Source organism: Phaseolus vulgaris, chromosome 8 (genome assembly GCF_051622355.1).
Source record: "Phaseolus vulgaris cultivar YP4 chromosome 8, ASM5162235v1, whole genome shotgun sequence".
Lineage (NCBI taxonomy): Eukaryota > Viridiplantae > Streptophyta > Magnoliopsida > Fabales > Fabaceae > Phaseolus > Phaseolus vulgaris.
The window spans coordinates 58,008,568-58,025,737 of record NC_143505.1 but is presented as its reverse complement, the minus strand read 5'-3'; the positions used below and the strand labels follow the sequence as shown (position 1 = coordinate 58,025,737).

Below are 17,170 nucleotides of genomic sequence, written 5' to 3'. Positions count from 1 at the left end.
TATTTATTTTAATTCTACATTATTTTATTCTTTTATTTATGATTGAAATTTTAAATTATTTTAATTAACTAAAATGTGTACAAAATTAATTATCATTTATTTTATTTTTTTATATACAAAGGTAAATTTGTAATCTTATAATTTACATAATTCAAAATAAATCAGAATATTCTTATGACTATCACATCACTCACATATTTAAATAAATTTTTTTCATATTTTCACTTTAACATACTCCAATGTAAACACCATCAACTTTCTTTACACTTTATTCTCAAAACTTCACATTTTCACTCCTCCACACGCTCAACTCTCCACTCCCCAATCCAAACAAAGCATAAATCATTAAATCAATGATATCATCATATTTATCAAGCTAACCAACTCACACAATTTTAAACTAAAAAATAGAAATGCAAAATGTGATTATCTTCTCAAAATAAAAAAGGCATTCAATAGTGTGAATTTCCATCAAATTTTAAGGTTGTATTTGGATTGACGAGTGGAAGTGTGAGGATTTGAGAGAGTGAATGTGGGAAAATTTGAAAGAAAAATGTAAATAAAGTTTGGATTGGGACTGTGATGGTATTTTGATTTTTTTAAAGGTGTCAAATGTAAGATTACAAATTTATAGTTGTCTTTAAAAAAAAATAATAAAATAATAAAATATTAAAATAATAAAATATTAGGTTTTTTTTGTTTAAATTTGAGTGAATTGAAATTATATAAATTATTTATGATATAGTTGAATAATTAATTTCAAAAAAAAAAATATGAGTTACTTAAAAAAAATTACATGTAAATTTATGGATATATATATATATATATATATATAAATTAAATTATAATTAGAAAATAATTTTGTATTAAATGTAAATAATATTATTATATTTATAATAATAATTATTATATGATTTGTTTATTATAAATAACTACATATTTTTTATTAAAAAATTATTTTATCATTACTTTTATTAATTATTATTATTATTTCATTTTATTAAAATATTTGTGTTAGTTAAATTTATGTAATAACTAATATTTGTAATGAAGTATAATTTTTATTAATAAAAAATGTAAAAAAAGTGTGAAAATGCATCAAAGAGAATATGAAATCATGCATGGTCCTATGAAAATAAACACTGTGTCCACATAAAAAAAAAAAGGCAAAATTGAAAAAAACCACAATGGTAAGTTGACTTTCCATGAGCCTCTCTTAATTTTAAGAAGGGGAGATAATATTTAATGTTCACTAGTATATCATCTCCTTCTCTTTTATGCAAAACTATGGATTCAAATAAGTAGCATTCTTTCAAAACAAACATGTCCTAAATGTCATGGTGTGGTCATCTGCTTCTTCAACTGCATCATCAATTGTTTCAACCTCAACTTTGTCGTATGCGTCTAATGTAACATCTCAAAATGTATAATACAATGTTTTTTAAATATAATGCATTAAATTATATACTTTTTTTTATTATTTTTTTGAAATATTATAACACCAACTAAAAAAAATAAGTGATAAAATGAGCTTGTATACTTGTACAAGAATAAATAAGCTAGTGATTAAAAATCTTTTTTTTCTATCGTTACAAAACATTTAAAATAAATGAAAAAGAAAAATGTGTAATATATGTAATAAAGGGAAGGAGTGTATAAAAAGGAAAAATTTGTCAGAGTGAGCTAAGGAGATAAAGTATACAAGAGTGAGTGAAAAACAAAATTGAGGTAAAGAGACTAAAAAAAATTAAGAGAAAGTTGAGGTAAAGAGAACATGGTTAAACTCGTGTAATAGTGACCTACACAAACAAATACATGTGGCCTAAGTAAGTGATTGAATTTATTCAAAAGAAAAAAAAGAGGTTGATAGGACAAAATAATGGAGAAAATTAGGTAAAAATGGGAAAGAGGTTTTTGATATTTAATGTGTGTATTTCATGATATAGAGAGTAACAATATCTAGGTGTAACAAAAATGTTTCAAAATTTCAAGAAAATGTTTTGGTGGCCCAAAATGAAAAAAGGAAGTAACACAATATATAACAACAATTTAATTTGCCAAAAAATTAAAATAAAACCTTAAAAGCTAGCAAGAATGTTAAAATCCTTAAATATACTTGAGTGGAAATGGGATACCACAATGATGGATTTTGTAATTGGCTTACCACGAACAATTAAAAAATTTGATTCCATGTAGGTTATCTTAGATAGCCTAATAAAATCAACTCACTTCTTACCTATCAACATTAGATATTCATTGGAGAAATTTACTTAATTGTACATAAAAGATATTGTAAGGTTGCACGGAGTTCCATCCAGTATAGTATCTGACAATGACCATAAGTTTATTTCTAAATTATGGAGAGTTTACATCGAGGCCTATGGACTAAGCTTCATATTGGCTCAATTTGTCATCCCGAAACAAATGGATACTCATAAAGGATCATCTAATCCTTGGAAGATTTGTTGAAATCTTGTGTAAAAGGACTCTTGTAGTTGGAATTGACATCCATTGTTGATTGAATTCACTTACAACAACAATTTTCATTATAGCATTTGAGGTTAGAGAAGATTTAATATTAGGTCTTGACATGGTTCAACAAACTACGTAGAAAATCAAGATGATTAGGACAAATTTGAAAGAAACTCAAATTAGATAGAAAAGTTATGCTGATAAGAAAAAACAACCCCTTGAATTCCAAAAAGGTGATCATGTGCTCTTGAAAGCCACACCAATAAGTGATATTGGTAGATGGAAGAAATTCACTATCTAATTCATTAGTCCTTATCAAATTATCGTAAAAAATGATCCAACAGTTTATCAAGTTTCTTTACCTCCTTTTCTTTCTAGTATTCACAACGTGTTTTATGTGTCTTAATTAAAAAAATACATTTTTGACTCTTCTTATATAATAATATCTTATACAACACAATTAAATGATAATCTTACACTTAAAGCAATGTTTGTACATATTTTGAACATGAAGATTAAACATTTAAAAGATAGAAAATTTCCACTTGTGAAAGTCATTTGGAAAGTCATTGGAGATGTTACCTTAACAGAAAAAATTAAAGAAAAATATCTTTATATGTTTTATTCAATAAAAAATTCAATAATAAAATTTACGAAATTTTTGTAAGTTAGGAGGAAACGTAACACCTCAAAATTCACAATACAATATTTTTCAATTAAAATAAATTATTTATGGATAGTTTATATTTTTTTATTTTTCTAAAATATTATAGCATCAACTAAAAAAAAATATTATTATTTAAAAAAAACAATAAGATGAAGATAAACTAGAGATTAAAAATCCCCATTTCAATAATTATAAAACATTTAAATTAAATAAAAATAAAATAAAATTACCTATATATATATATATATGTGTGTGTGATGAAGAAAAAAAAATGTATGTAAGAACAAATTTAATCAATTAAAAGAAAGAGAGAAAGTATGCAATAACGACAAAGAGAAATATAGATAAAGATATTATAGAAAATTAAGAGAAACACTATTAATAAAATTCTAATGCATCAACTACACTCATCTCCTTAGGCGCTAATAAATATAAAACAAAATTGTTAGACACCACATGTTATATTTGTGCATGAGAAATCACATTTTGAGGTCATAATTAAATCCAAAAAGAAAACAAAAGGCATAAGAAAATAAAACAACTAAATAATAAGACAGTCAGGCCAAAAAAGGGCATAACATCATTGCATGAAACACAACCAAAAAAACATCACAAACACAAATAAAGGAGAATAAAAAATAAAGAAAGTTTACTCGAGCGAAATGGAGGTGTGGAGAGTGAAAAAGGTTCTTAAGCGAATGAAAGAGTGATTGTCTCACGGAGCCAAGTTTATGGATTTGATAATTTGAGAAATTGACTATTTTAGGGAGAAGATAAGTTAGGGTTTAGAAGGGAGAGAAGAGATGTTTGCTTTCCTTTCATTTCCTGTTTAAAAATGGTGTTGGACGCCGTGTAAAAAATTACCTAACGAGCCCAAAAAGAAAAATGTCATGTTCAACCCATGTGGGCATCAATGTTTGACGCCACGTATACCATTGGATATCGTACTACGAACTCTCCAATTCAACTTTTGAATCGAATTGACGTGACATTAAACCCTTAAGAGATCGCGTTGAGCACAAAATATTCTATAACTTGAAGCGATCATCATTGGTGTTGTTATTGAGCTCAAGATAGTTAGGGTTGGGCATTGTACTCCTAGAGAATACAAAGTGAAATTGTGTTTGACATGGTGTTACATAGGTTGAGCGTGAAGCTTCCAATGGCCAAAATTTGAGAATTAGGTTGGGCATTGGGTTGTTCACACATTGTTTGAGTCTTCTAGAGACAGTTTTTTTAAAATGACTGAGGTGCTTAAGTTTGATTATATGCTTTTTTTAGCCCAATTAACCTTTATTTTTACTATTTCATATACATTCAAAGTCTATAGAATCGAAAAATTACTTCACTCTCTCAACCTTGCAATCCTTGCACTATACAACTTATGCACAAACATCGAGAACAAAATAACTATGACAAACACAATTAAAAAAAAAAGTATATTATCATGTTATAAACAAGCATAAAAAATAACACTTAATTGTAACACACTAAAATTAAATAAGAACAATTTAGATACAGGTTGCCTCCCAAAAAGTGTTTGTTTAACATCACCAACTTGACACATGTTTTAATCATGATGGATGAGTGGTTTTTTCTACTTCACCACCCAAATATGGTTTTGACCTTTTACTTATGACAATTTTGGTTCTTTTGTAATATGAACTTTCAATTTATATAGTACCATCAACTTTGATTTCCTTGACAACTCAAACTTCCATTTCAACTTTAATATTCTAGGGAGGAGTTTAATCTTGGAGCTATAACATAATTGGTTGTAAAGTTTGAGTTTATTTTTCATTATAACCATGTCAGGGTGAACCTTGACTTCCTCTTCTATCTACAACGTGGAGAGCTTAAAAAAGGTTTCATTTGATGCATCTAACATTGAACAATCTTTTTTGTCATTGGGATGTAGTAAAACCTCAAAAGCATTAAAAATCACCTCATGATCTTGAGATCTCACTCTGAGCTTCTCTTCATCAACACCAATTATAACTTTAGCAATTTTTATGAAATGTCTGTCAAGTATTAAGGAATCTTGCATATCCTCTTTTGTATCCATCAGAACAATGTCCATAAGGAACATAAATTTCTTCACCTTGACAAAGACACCTTCAACAACACCATGATGATACTTAATTTATTTTTCAACCCATTGTAATGTCACCATGGCATGTCTAACCTCTAAGTCACATACCCTCCTCATCATAACAAAAGACATTAAGTTGATGCCAACCTCCAAATCTAATAAAGTCTTTCTCATAGGAAAAACACTTATGGTCATTGGATAATAAAACTGTCTACATGATAAGATTTTATAGGCAAAGACTTTTGAATGATAACACTACAATCGACCTTCAACTCAATAATTTTTTCCTTTATGAGTCTCATTTTCTTGAATAACAACTCATTCTTAAATTATGCTGGTGTGAGTATTTGTTCTAAGGTCTTAAAAAAATTATTAATTTACAATCTTTTAAAAATATTTTTGAAATCTATTAAATTGTTTTTCTTTATCTTTTGTTGAAGTAGCATGAGAATAAGAGAGATATTCCACTTATGGAATTTTATAAATTGTTTTTCTTTGTCTTTTATTGAAGTATAAGATGAGAATAAAAGATATATTTCACTTGTGGAATTTTATCATTGTTATATCAATTTACAAGTCTTCAAAATTGTGTCCTCCACCCAGAAATATCTCATTCCTTAAAAGAAGAAAAAGAAATATAAGTCAAAGATGCACTTCTCCCATCAGAATATGTTATCACACTTGTACAAAATGATAGTTCTGATACACTTCTAAGACTTTTATTTTGTGTGGTTTTATTCCTTAGAAAATCATATACACAGTTTATTATTATTAAGATAAATGATAAATATAATATACATCTATATGGATATAATGAAAATAAATTGATAATATTTTTTTTTTATATTTTAACACACATATACTGACAATTACTTTGTACGAATAAAAATTAAGGATATGTTCAGTTTTAATTAATATTATATTTTATTATTCTTTAAGTGTTTCTTATTTTAAAATAGTCAACTTTTTAAAATAAACGAGTCGATAAATGTATAATGTTATAAAAGATAAAATAATATATATATATATATATTAATTATATAATAAGAAGTTGAAAAAGTATAATTTCACCTTAATGTAAACATTAATAAGATTTTATATAAATGTCTGAGTTATTTTTTAACATTAATAAAGAATGAATTAAAATCATAAAAAATAAATATATTTACTAAAATTATTATAGCAACAACCTAAAATGGTTGGAGATAAGAAATAAAATAAATAAAATTATAACAAAATTATTTTAACAATAAATTAAAATACTATTTTTTTATTACTTCATTGATATGGAGTATTAACAAGTAATTGAAATATCAATTTGAGTTACAATAGAACACAGTAACTTATTTTCAAAATACTAGTTAAGTTTAAAATAAAATATTTATTACACATTTTATTATTTAATTATTATCATTTTTGTCTATTTTATCATCCAAGTGTTTTTCACATCTCGGTGCATTCTACAAACAAGTTAATAAGTAACAAAGTATAATAAGAATATATAATTTGTTTTTAATAATTTAAATATTATTTCCATGTCAAAAAGTAGTTAAAAGGTAAATTATTTTCTTTTACATTTTAAAAAGTATATCAATGCCTAAGGACTAATATTAATAAAAAAAAGGTAAATTAATATTAATGCCTAAGGACTTGTTTTTTTTATCATCTTTATTTGTATATATCGATTTTACCACCCAAATTTTTGTCATATATTTCGGCACATTTTACATATAAATTAATCGATTTCAATAATTTAATATTATTTCCTTGTCAAAAAAACAGTCAAAAGGTAAATTATTTTCTTTTACACTTAAAAAATATATTATAATATTAATGCGTAACAACTTGTTTGTTATATCATCTTTATTTGTATATATCAATTTTACCACCCAATTTTTTCTCATATATTTCGGCATATTTTACATATAAACTAATTGATTAATGAATGCATTAAAAAACTGTAATTTGTTATAATACTTCAAATATTATTAAAATATTAGTTTAGTTTAAAAACATAGTTAAAAGATAAATTATTTTCTTTAAAATTATTCTAAAGTCGATACGTGTGAAAACTTCTTTTTATTAACAAACAAAATATATATATATATATATATACACACACTTAAGTACTATGTTTCAATATATTTATCTAATTTTATTTTGTATGTTTAATATATTATTTTTCTGAAATTTAAAAATATCTTATTATATATCTAATTTCAGAAAAAAATTAGGAAGTGAATCTTATTTAAGTCTATATATTTTTATATTCATTGATTGATTATTTTTTTTAGATTTACTTGTTCATAGACCTATTACGTTGAAGTGGACCTGGTATCGACCGAGAGCAAAACCTATTGACCCAAAGCAGCGTGGGACAGTTAGCACAGAGCAAAAGTAAAACGCAAATTCAATTAAACTAATTAACTCCCTCTGTCTAAAACCCAAACCCTCAATTCTACTAAACCTTGTGCTGCTGCGGTTCCTCTTCTGTGCCGAACCATGGCGTGCGTGGATCCTCCAAGGAAGAAGAAGAAAGGACGATACGGCGTCGCAGAGCTGAAAACCCTAGGGAACCAGCTTCTCTCCTCTGCCTCGCACATCAACAACCTCCCTCTTCTCCTCACATTCCTTTCCCCTTCTTCTCCTCCGCACCACGTCCTCGAATCCCTCCTTTCTCTCCACTCCTTCTTCCTCCCTCTTCTACCCAAGCTCCCTTCCTCCTCCTCCGCCGCCGCTCCCTCCGCCGCTGACCAGTCCGAGTTCATCTACCTCACCTGGCTCCGTTCCAAATTCGATGAGTTCCTCAAGTCCCTCCTCGACATTCTTGCCTCGCCACAGTCCGACGAGACGCTCAAGGAACTCGTGCTGGACACGCTCATGGAGTTCGTGAAGGTGGCCAATGGCGGCGCCTTCCACTCTGCTTTGTACCACAAACTTCTCCTTAGCATTGTACGTTATGCCAATTTTGTTGATAACTGTTGTTGTTGTTGTTATTTCGATCTGATTTTGTTGGTTTTGGGTTTGTGCTATCAGGTTCGCTCCACTAGTCCCGCTACGTTTTTTGTGGATCTACTGGAGTCAAAGTATTTCAAGTATATTGATGTTCGGTATGGTTGTTATGTTGACCTTGTTTTTCTGTACTAACTATTCGTTCATTTCAATTTTTTTAGCATGGCTCTTTGCTATTATTATTATTATTATTATTATTTATGGAATATATTGTTTCACTCTTAGCCCCTGTTACGGAAGGCTAATTTATGTAGCTTGTGTTATGGGGATGAATTTGTTAGTCCTTGATTCACCGACACGATATTCCTGTTTATTTTTATCTGCGGGAGTGTTTAGTGAATAACTCATGTTGGCCATGGAGTTTCGTTTGTTTGCTGATGTATCAAGTTACTTGGTGCAGCTATTTTACATATATAAGTCTAAAAAAGCTGGCTACTACTTTGGAAGGCAAAGATGCCTCAGGTGCTTTTCTAGCCTGTCTTTTGTCTTAGTCGTCCAGATTTTAATATGTGAAATTGCAAACAGGAGACTTGTGTATTATATTTTCAATTTCTCACCATTTTGAATATTAGTCCATTGGATAATTTGTTTGCTTATCCTTGTCAGATGATAAAATTGCAAGTGCAGATGGCCCCAATGAAAGTCAATTGAGCTCAAAGTTAGTAAGATCTATGACCATTGCTTTGAAGCTACTTCTATGGTTTTCTATTTCCTTCCTTTGTCAATATATGTTTGTAGATCATTGTTTTTGGTAGCCTATTATTAGTGTAAATTAATTATTTCCTTTTTCTTTGTTCATAAACCATGCTTACAACATGCTATAGCCTATAGGCAATGTATTTAATTTTGCAACTCAATGCTGTATGGTTCAAGTTGAAAGTTGTAATTATCTGAATTCTGCCAGACAATACAGGTCCAAGTTATGAAACTAGGAGATGAATAATTTACTTTAAATACTTGTTCTGATGATAAGTTGAAAACGTACTATTTTCAGCATGGAGTGTTTCATCCACAATATGTATTATACTATATCGCACGTTCCCCCTCTTCAAGGCTCAAATAATACATCTGATTTGGAAATGTGGAGCAGCTCAGGTGAGTTCTCATTTACTTGTTAGACATTTGGTTTTTTAAAAGGCTATGTATCATAATATTCTATGCTTTCTTGCACCCTCCTCCTTTAATACTGTGTAGTTAATGCTATTTCTTTCTAGACTAAGGAACTATAGAAGTGTACCTGTATTTTTAATTTGGGTTTTTTGTCCATAGAAAGTCCGCCATCAGAAAGTGACCATAAGCAGCTTTCTGGAGATGTGAGTGTTGATGATAAGTTGCTGAAGTCCAAGAAGCCTAACAAAAATGTCAGTTATTATTCCATACTCTTTGCTAAGTTATTTACTCCCCCTTTTTTTTTCATTATTGAGCATCACGTATCCTCCAATTTCCTATTGGTCTTGTTATCTTTATTTTAATGATTTTATATATTGTAGAACCTTCTCATTTAACCTCTCGTCATTTTTGTCTAGTTTTTTTACTGTCTTTTTTCATATTACACCTATAGGTATTGTCAGCCGCCAAAATTGCCAAGAAGATGAAGTTAAAATTTACAAAAGCTTGGATTGCATTTCTTAGATTGCCACTTCCACTTGATGTTTACAAAGAGGTAATCTAATAGTTATGCTTTTGAAATTGGAATATAGCTGAAACATGGTATAAATTCCGTGTTTAAGATATCTCAAGGCTGTCGTGCGATTCAATGTACGGGCAGAAGGGGGGAAGAAACACAAATGGTGGGATTGTGACATGCATTGTATGATCCTAGTAGAGATACGAAATGTGTGAAAAACTTTCTTTAAATCACAACCTGCACTTAAATCATTTAAATAATGACAGTAGTCATCATCACTGTCCATATGGTCTCCATTGTTATAATGTGAGTTGAAAAAGGAAAACTCTTAGTTGGACTCGTTAAAAGAGTTTGGTTATAAACAGGGGAAATTGGATTGATGGGGGCATTCCACGAATTTGATAGTTTGTGTTAGTGAAAGGAGAGATCCTTTTTGAAGGGGAATTCCTGGGAGAGAATTCTAATTTACATTTTCTGTTCCATTCTCCAATAATTTTCCGGGGAGACAATTTAGAAAAGGAGGAGAGCTGCATGTGGATGCTGTTTCACATGCAGAGATGAATGATTAGGGCAAAATGATGCTTTGTTTTATAAAAGAAACCATTCTGTGCTGGTTTGTAAAACTGGATCTTTGTGTCAATGGATCTAAAACTGAGAATTGCCGATCCCTTGATTTTGCATGTTTACCTGATAATCTTGCAATGAGAACCAAAATGGGTTTAAAGTCGTTGGCTCCTATGTTCCTACATGTAACATTACAGTTTTAACAGCAATTAACATAATATTCATAAATACAATGGTGTGGTACAACGAAAATTTGGGTTTCCCTTCCATATAAATACTGGGACCTTACTTTATTGATAGGTTCGCCAGTAAGTTTCTTTAACCAATAGAGCTGTGGTTCTGGATATTTGTTGTTTTTCTGGAGTTAAGATGGTTTCTATATGTACTCTGTTTCCTTATTCCTAATACCCTCCAATTTTACTACAGTAATCATGATATTGAATCATTGCTAGCTAGAAGGCTGATAGATACACATTAGTTGGGCAGTTACAACATTTTAGGTTAGTTAATCAAATAAATGACGCATGTTGCCTATAAATAAGGAGGGTTAAGAAAGAGGAAAACTTGTTATTTGTGAGGAAATTATGGTCTTTCTAGTAACGATACCAACTTTCTATCAATGTCCTAGTCATTAGTTCATTCATACATTTTTTTGCTGTTTTCTGCAGGGGAACAGATTAATTCAGTTTGTGCATTTTTTTTTTTCATTCTGAACCTTTATTAATCTACGGATCTTAAACATTCTTCTTATGGTCACAAACACCTTAGTTGCAATAAGATTCTTAAATCAACTATATGTTTTAGGTAATGTTAAATGAACTACTCAATTAAATTGTAATCATGCATTGGCTTGATCATATCTTGTCTTTGTTATCCCAATACTCAAAACACAGGTCTTCAAGTTTATTGAAGGTAAACTACTTCAATACTTCTTTGTATTTGGGATGGGCACAAGGAGCATATAGTAGAAGGAATAAACTTGATTTTAGTAGAATACTGTTATTTGGGTGTAATTTTGATTATTTGACGTTAATATGTCCCAAATTGGCTTGGAATATGGTAAGAATACTCCTTATAAGACTCTCCTTTCATCTAGCTTTTGAGATAGGCCTTGTCCTTTCTTATATGGTATTATAGCCTATCTAGTTTTCATATCTTGTCACTTGTGTTGAATGTTTAGTCTTCTAAATTTCACTTCGTTGAAGTTAGAAGTCTAGTCTTGGGCATGAGGTGGTTGTATTAAGATGTCTCACGTTGACTAAGAATGTGACTAAAATACTCTTATTAAGACTTTTGTAATCCTCCTCTTTTGAGCTTGATTTTGAAAGTGACTTGGGACCGGTCCATTTCTAATATGGTATTAAGGCCTATCTCGATATGATATTGGCTCAACTACAATGTCCAATCTTACAAATTTCACACTATAGATATTCAGTCTTGAGCGTGATAGGATTGTGTTATGATGTCCCAAGGATACTCTGTATAGAACTCAGGTAATTCTGCTCCTTTGAGCTAGTTTGTAGGAATAATTAGGTGTAGTCCATTTTTAATTGTCCATAAATATTTCAGGACCTTGCATGAGCACCTGTGTATGTTCTTATGCCGTCTACGCATGTACCTGCTTGCTTATGTGCACAATAAGATTTGTCAGAGATACGAATTGATTATTTTAAAAACATGATTTGAAAGTCTTGTCTGGAAAATATCTATTAGTGTTGTCATTTTTCTACTTTGTGAGCTTCGACAACCAACTGGTTGGCATGTTTACGAAGTCTCTGAAGAGGTCCAATGTTAATAACATTTGCACAAACTTTCCTCATATGACGCATATGCTCCAGCTTGAGAAGGAGAGTTAGAGATATGAGTTGATTATGTTAGAGATATGATTTGATCACATTAAAAGGGAGATATGACATGATTTGATACGGAAATATTTATATATTGATTTTATTCATTATTATTGAATTTCTTCCGCATTATAAATAGGAATACTTATGTGTGTACCCAACATACAAAATTCATTATATTCCTTTTTAATTTCTCCCTCCTTAACATGGTACTAGAGCACTACTGTCTTCTGTGACTTGTTTTGTCTCTAATCCTTTCTATATCATTAATATGTGCATATTATTTTTATTTATTTCAGGTTCTTGTTAATCTTCACCAGGCTGTTATTCCTCATCTCTCTAATCCCATCATGTTATGGTAAGTATCAATTGCTCTACAAAGTTAGCAATTTATTATAACAAGAAGTTGAATCTAGTATCATGTTACTTTTTATTGTGTGCAGTGATTTCTTAACAAGATCATATGATGTTGGTGGTGTAGTCAGTGTGATGGCTCTTAGCAGCCTTTTTGTTCTAATGACCCAGTATGGTTTGGAATACCCAAATTTCTATGAAAAACTATATGCCCTCTTAGTTCCATCTACCTTCATGGCAAAACATCGAGCAAGGTTTTTCCAGGTAAATCTTTGTTAATTATTTTTTTCACTTATTTATGACAGGTAAAAATAGAGAAAAGTAGAATTTTGAATAAAAAATGCTCTGTTCAGGTGTATGAAGGACATTAATGTTCTATGAAATGTTATATTTTAACTATAATTTTTTTGAGCTTTCAAATCTGGATGATGGAAGTTAAGTCAGTTGGCAAGCCAAATTTGTAGAGATTAAGTGAATGATTAGAAAGGTTTTGTCATGCAAATCCTATGCACTAGCTGCTTGCTAACAATATACAACTTCCTACTGCAGCTTCTTGATTCTTGCCTCAAGTCACCTCTTCTTCCAGCTTACCTGGCTGCTTCCTTTGCAAAGAAACTGAGTAGGTTGTTGCTTTCAGTTCCTCCTTCAGGGGCATTAGTTATTACGGCTCTGATTCACAATATTTTGCGGAGACATCCTTCAGTAAACTGTTTGGTGCACCGGGTAAATAAGTTTCCTTTCATTTGAATTTGTTGCCTAATGCTTTAATTTTTGGTTTCTTGATTGCATCCTCAGTGTTAGAGACAATTTTTCTAAAAGCAAATTGGTCATTGAACAGCTGAAGACACTTATTTAAGACTTGATGATTCTTAACACTAAATTAAAATAAAACATAATTTATAGTTTCTTAGCATTTAAAGTACAGTCTGTTGGCTCATTATATGGCCGCGACTCCATTTGAAAGACAGTAAAAGACTATATGTCATGTTCTGAACTGACTTTTCTGTTTGTTTTAAGTTATTATTGCATTCAATGAGGTTGTTCAACCGTTGTCTTATATGTTGGCTTTGTGGATTGGATTGTTGCTTAACCATGCAATCGCTGATATGTGAGAAAAAATGTTAGCTGTGGCCTATAACACATGATCATACTGCTCCAGCTTTGAAATTTTTTGATGAGCTTTATTTTCCAGATTGGTTGTATATAGAGTAGATGATTGCCACTGTCTTTTTGTTTGCTCAATTTTTTTTCCTTTTACGGGTAGCTAGGACTCTGGATTCTTGGTTAAGAATGGTCGGGCAAGGCTAGGTGATTGAATCTGGAGTTGGTCTTATATGGAACATTATAAGACAAATATAGAGGATTAGGAACGAAAAGAGACTTTATAACAAGTAGTACTGCCTGATCTCTTTCAATATATCAATGAAGGAAATGTGTGACGGTATAAATGCTTTGGATTTACTTTCACTCCAGCTGTCATAATTTTGGCACTGGGTTTCCGTAGGGGACTGGACCTTTAAAATATTCACTAGCTGCTTTGCTTAGTGTCCATCTAGAATGGAATTTGCAAAGTGGAATTGTACATGTCAAGAAATTAGTTAGTTTAGGAACCTTACTTTCATCTTTTTTTTTTATAAGTTTGTTCTTAGGTTGTGTTTTTCATGTCAAATTTCAAAATATCTTCCTCTTGTAAGATGGTTAGGATATGTCTGTTAATGTGTCGAAAAATATTTCTTTCTTTCTATTGTAGTATGATTCATAATTTCTGATATATGAGCAGGAAGATGGTGTTGACGAAGGGAAAAGTGACCATAGAACAGATGAAGGATCAACTGCCAACTCGGATAATGTCAAGACTAGTGCCATACCCTGCCAGAAACCAGGCATTGACCATTTTAACAGTATTGAAACTGATCCCAAGAAGTCAGCTGCTATGAGTAAGTATCTTTGTCATCTATTTTCCAATCTAACTTCAGTCTATTCTCCGCTTCAAATCAGACCTTGCAAAAGCTGGAAAACTGCGTGATTATTTTATTGTATTGTACATCACACACACCACACAAAAACAAATTAAGCATGACATTATGGACCACAGATTAAATTTTCTGCATCATTGGGTTGATATATCCAGATTTCAAAATAGTCCCCCCTGCCTGGTTCCTATTAGCGTGAGTGTACACAACTTTTATGGATTGTTTGATTAAAGGAGGGGAGGGGGAAGGGGGATTTTGGTTATATATCTTGTTTGGTTCACAAGGAGTGGAGGGAGATTTTAAAAATTAAATTTTATATCATTACAATAATAATAATTTTAATTGAGTTATTGGACAAAATATTTGAAATGGCTTAAATCTCATTTCCTTTACTCCAAATCCCCCAATATTAGAGGAGAACGATAATTGATGAAGAGATATTTTTCTCTCTTCCTCTTGCTTCCCTTAAATTGAACCAAACAAGAAAATTAAAAAAAAACCCTCCTTTCCCCTCTTCCCTCCATTTCACTCCCAACTAAAAGGTATGCCAAGTTTGAATTGTCAGCAGAGGCTGATGTGGTACTTATAAAAATTCTATTGCCATAATTTTATATTTGGTTGACCAGGAAAAATTCTGGTTAGTAAACTTCATGACCTTTATAAATTTCTACATTTATATCTTACTTTTATTAGTCTAAATTTAAAAATTTGGACGGCCGTAGGTCTGAGTTTTGGGCATCACGGGGTGGATCAATTGTACTGGCCACATGATATTCTGCATTAGATCCCATAGTTCTAATAAGTATTTAAGAAAATGAAGTCAAGTAGTCAACTACTTTCTTGGTAAGAGTTACATGATATTTCCTGGTTTTCTATATTTGTTTGGTTGATGAGATCTGTTGGAGCAGGGAGTTCTCTCTGGGAAATTGACACTATTCTTCACCACTACTGTCCTCCTGTCTCAAGGCAAGTGTTTTGAACTTGTTACTTTATTAATAGTTGTTCTTTTCCTTTTTCTCACTTTTATTTCGACTGTCGTATCTGGATCTTGACATACTAACCTTAAATGTTTGCGTGTGCTCTTAGGTTTGCTTTGTCTCTTGGGAATGATTTGACAGTGAGAGCCAAAACAAGTGAAGTTAATGTCGGTGATTTTAGTGCCGGTTCATATGCAACAATCCTTGGAGCAGAGGTGATATTATTGCTCTATTTTTTCTTTGCTTCGCATGACGTGCTTATATTATTTGAGAAGAGGAAGAAGAGAATGTACCTATTGCTCATTGTCTTGTATGTGTAACCTTGCATTATTGCAGATAAGGCGGAGAGTAAAGCAGGTTCCCTTAGCATTCTACAAAGCAAGTCCTTCCTCTTTGTTTTCAGAGACTGATTTTGTTGGCTGGACTTTCAAATGTGAAGAAATCCCCGAAATGACCAATGGCAATAATGAGAGAAGTACTAAAGATCTATCTTAACATGAATGTTGTTCGGTGAAACGACATCATAGAGAGTTCGCGATTCATTTTTGTCCACTTCATTATAATATGTATGTTTGTTTACGAAGGAATGTGAGTCGTTTGCTTTGTTTTTGTTTATTCGGGGTATATCATAGAAAAGGGAGAGAAGGGGGAAAACATCGGGTTCGCTTGTGAATGGGGCATACGCTTAAATTACATTGAAGTGTTAGATGAAACAGTCTTAAGATAATTCCCGTCTCATTCTTAACAAAGATTTTGATATCTCATTAATTATTTTTGTGCTACGATTCCAGTACACCTGTTACGCCTTTTTCTGTTGTGCTACAATTTTTGCTGTTCTATCTCTTTCATTTTTTTTCTGTACTTCTGTTTTTGTGAGAGTTCTTTTTGCAGAGTTTTGTTGCACTCATCTTTTATTTTTATGTGGATGAAATGTTAAATAAAGTTGATGTTAAATAAACTTGGACATACCAAGACCGCATGTTATTGGAAACATGGTTTTCCTGTTGTACATGACAAAAACACTAAGCAAAACTATGTGAAAAGGAAACAATGCACTCAATATGGTAGGAATGGTCACACAGTAGATGTTTGTTATAGAAACATGAATTTCCTCCCAGACATTAGCAATTCAAATCTACATGTGCCAGTGTTGTCATAACCAGTGTCAGGAAGGAATTTGAAATTGAACAACAAAATAATACCAATGAGACCAAATAAAATTGCTTCTCTCCTTAGTAATATCAAACTTTATTAGTTCTAATCCAACAACCACCCAATATTGGCACAGGATCAAATGTTGCTCATATAAGTTCCATTTCTTCTTCTCCCCAAGGATATGTCAGGTAACAGAGATCACCTTATATGCATTACACATAACACAAACTGAACACTTCGATTCTTGATTCGGGAGCAGTCGATCATGTTTCTTCTTCTCTCAGTTTGTTTCATTCTTTTTATAAAATTAATCCTATAATTGTTAAATTACCCACTGGACAACATGTGACTGCCACTTACTCAAGGTTATTAAATTTTCATCTCTTTTTCAACTTAACAATGTTGTTTACATTCTTTCTTTTAATTTCAA

The 17,170-nt window shown here is 31.0% G+C and overlaps 1 protein-coding gene across 1 annotated transcript; it reads left to right on the top strand.

The window, feature by feature from the left end:
• The first annotated feature begins 7,506 nt into the window (after window positions 1-7,506).
• On the top strand, window positions 7,507-16,367 carry EMB2762 (CCAAT-binding factor). Its single transcript, XM_068629812.2, has 14 exons — window positions 7,507-8,183; window positions 8,268-8,341; window positions 8,644-8,705; window positions 8,850-8,901; window positions 9,238-9,338; window positions 9,513-9,604; window positions 9,805-9,906; window positions 12,581-12,639; window positions 12,725-12,899; window positions 13,185-13,358; window positions 14,416-14,572; window positions 15,517-15,574; window positions 15,695-15,800; window positions 15,922-16,367. Exons 1-14 carry the CDS (start codon window positions 7,734-7,736, stop codon window positions 16,078-16,080), a joined length of 1,821 nt encoding a protein of 606 aa, XP_068485913.2. The 5' UTR covers window positions 7,507-7,733; the 3' UTR covers window positions 16,081-16,367.
• Window positions 16,368-17,170: the final 803 nt, after the last annotated feature.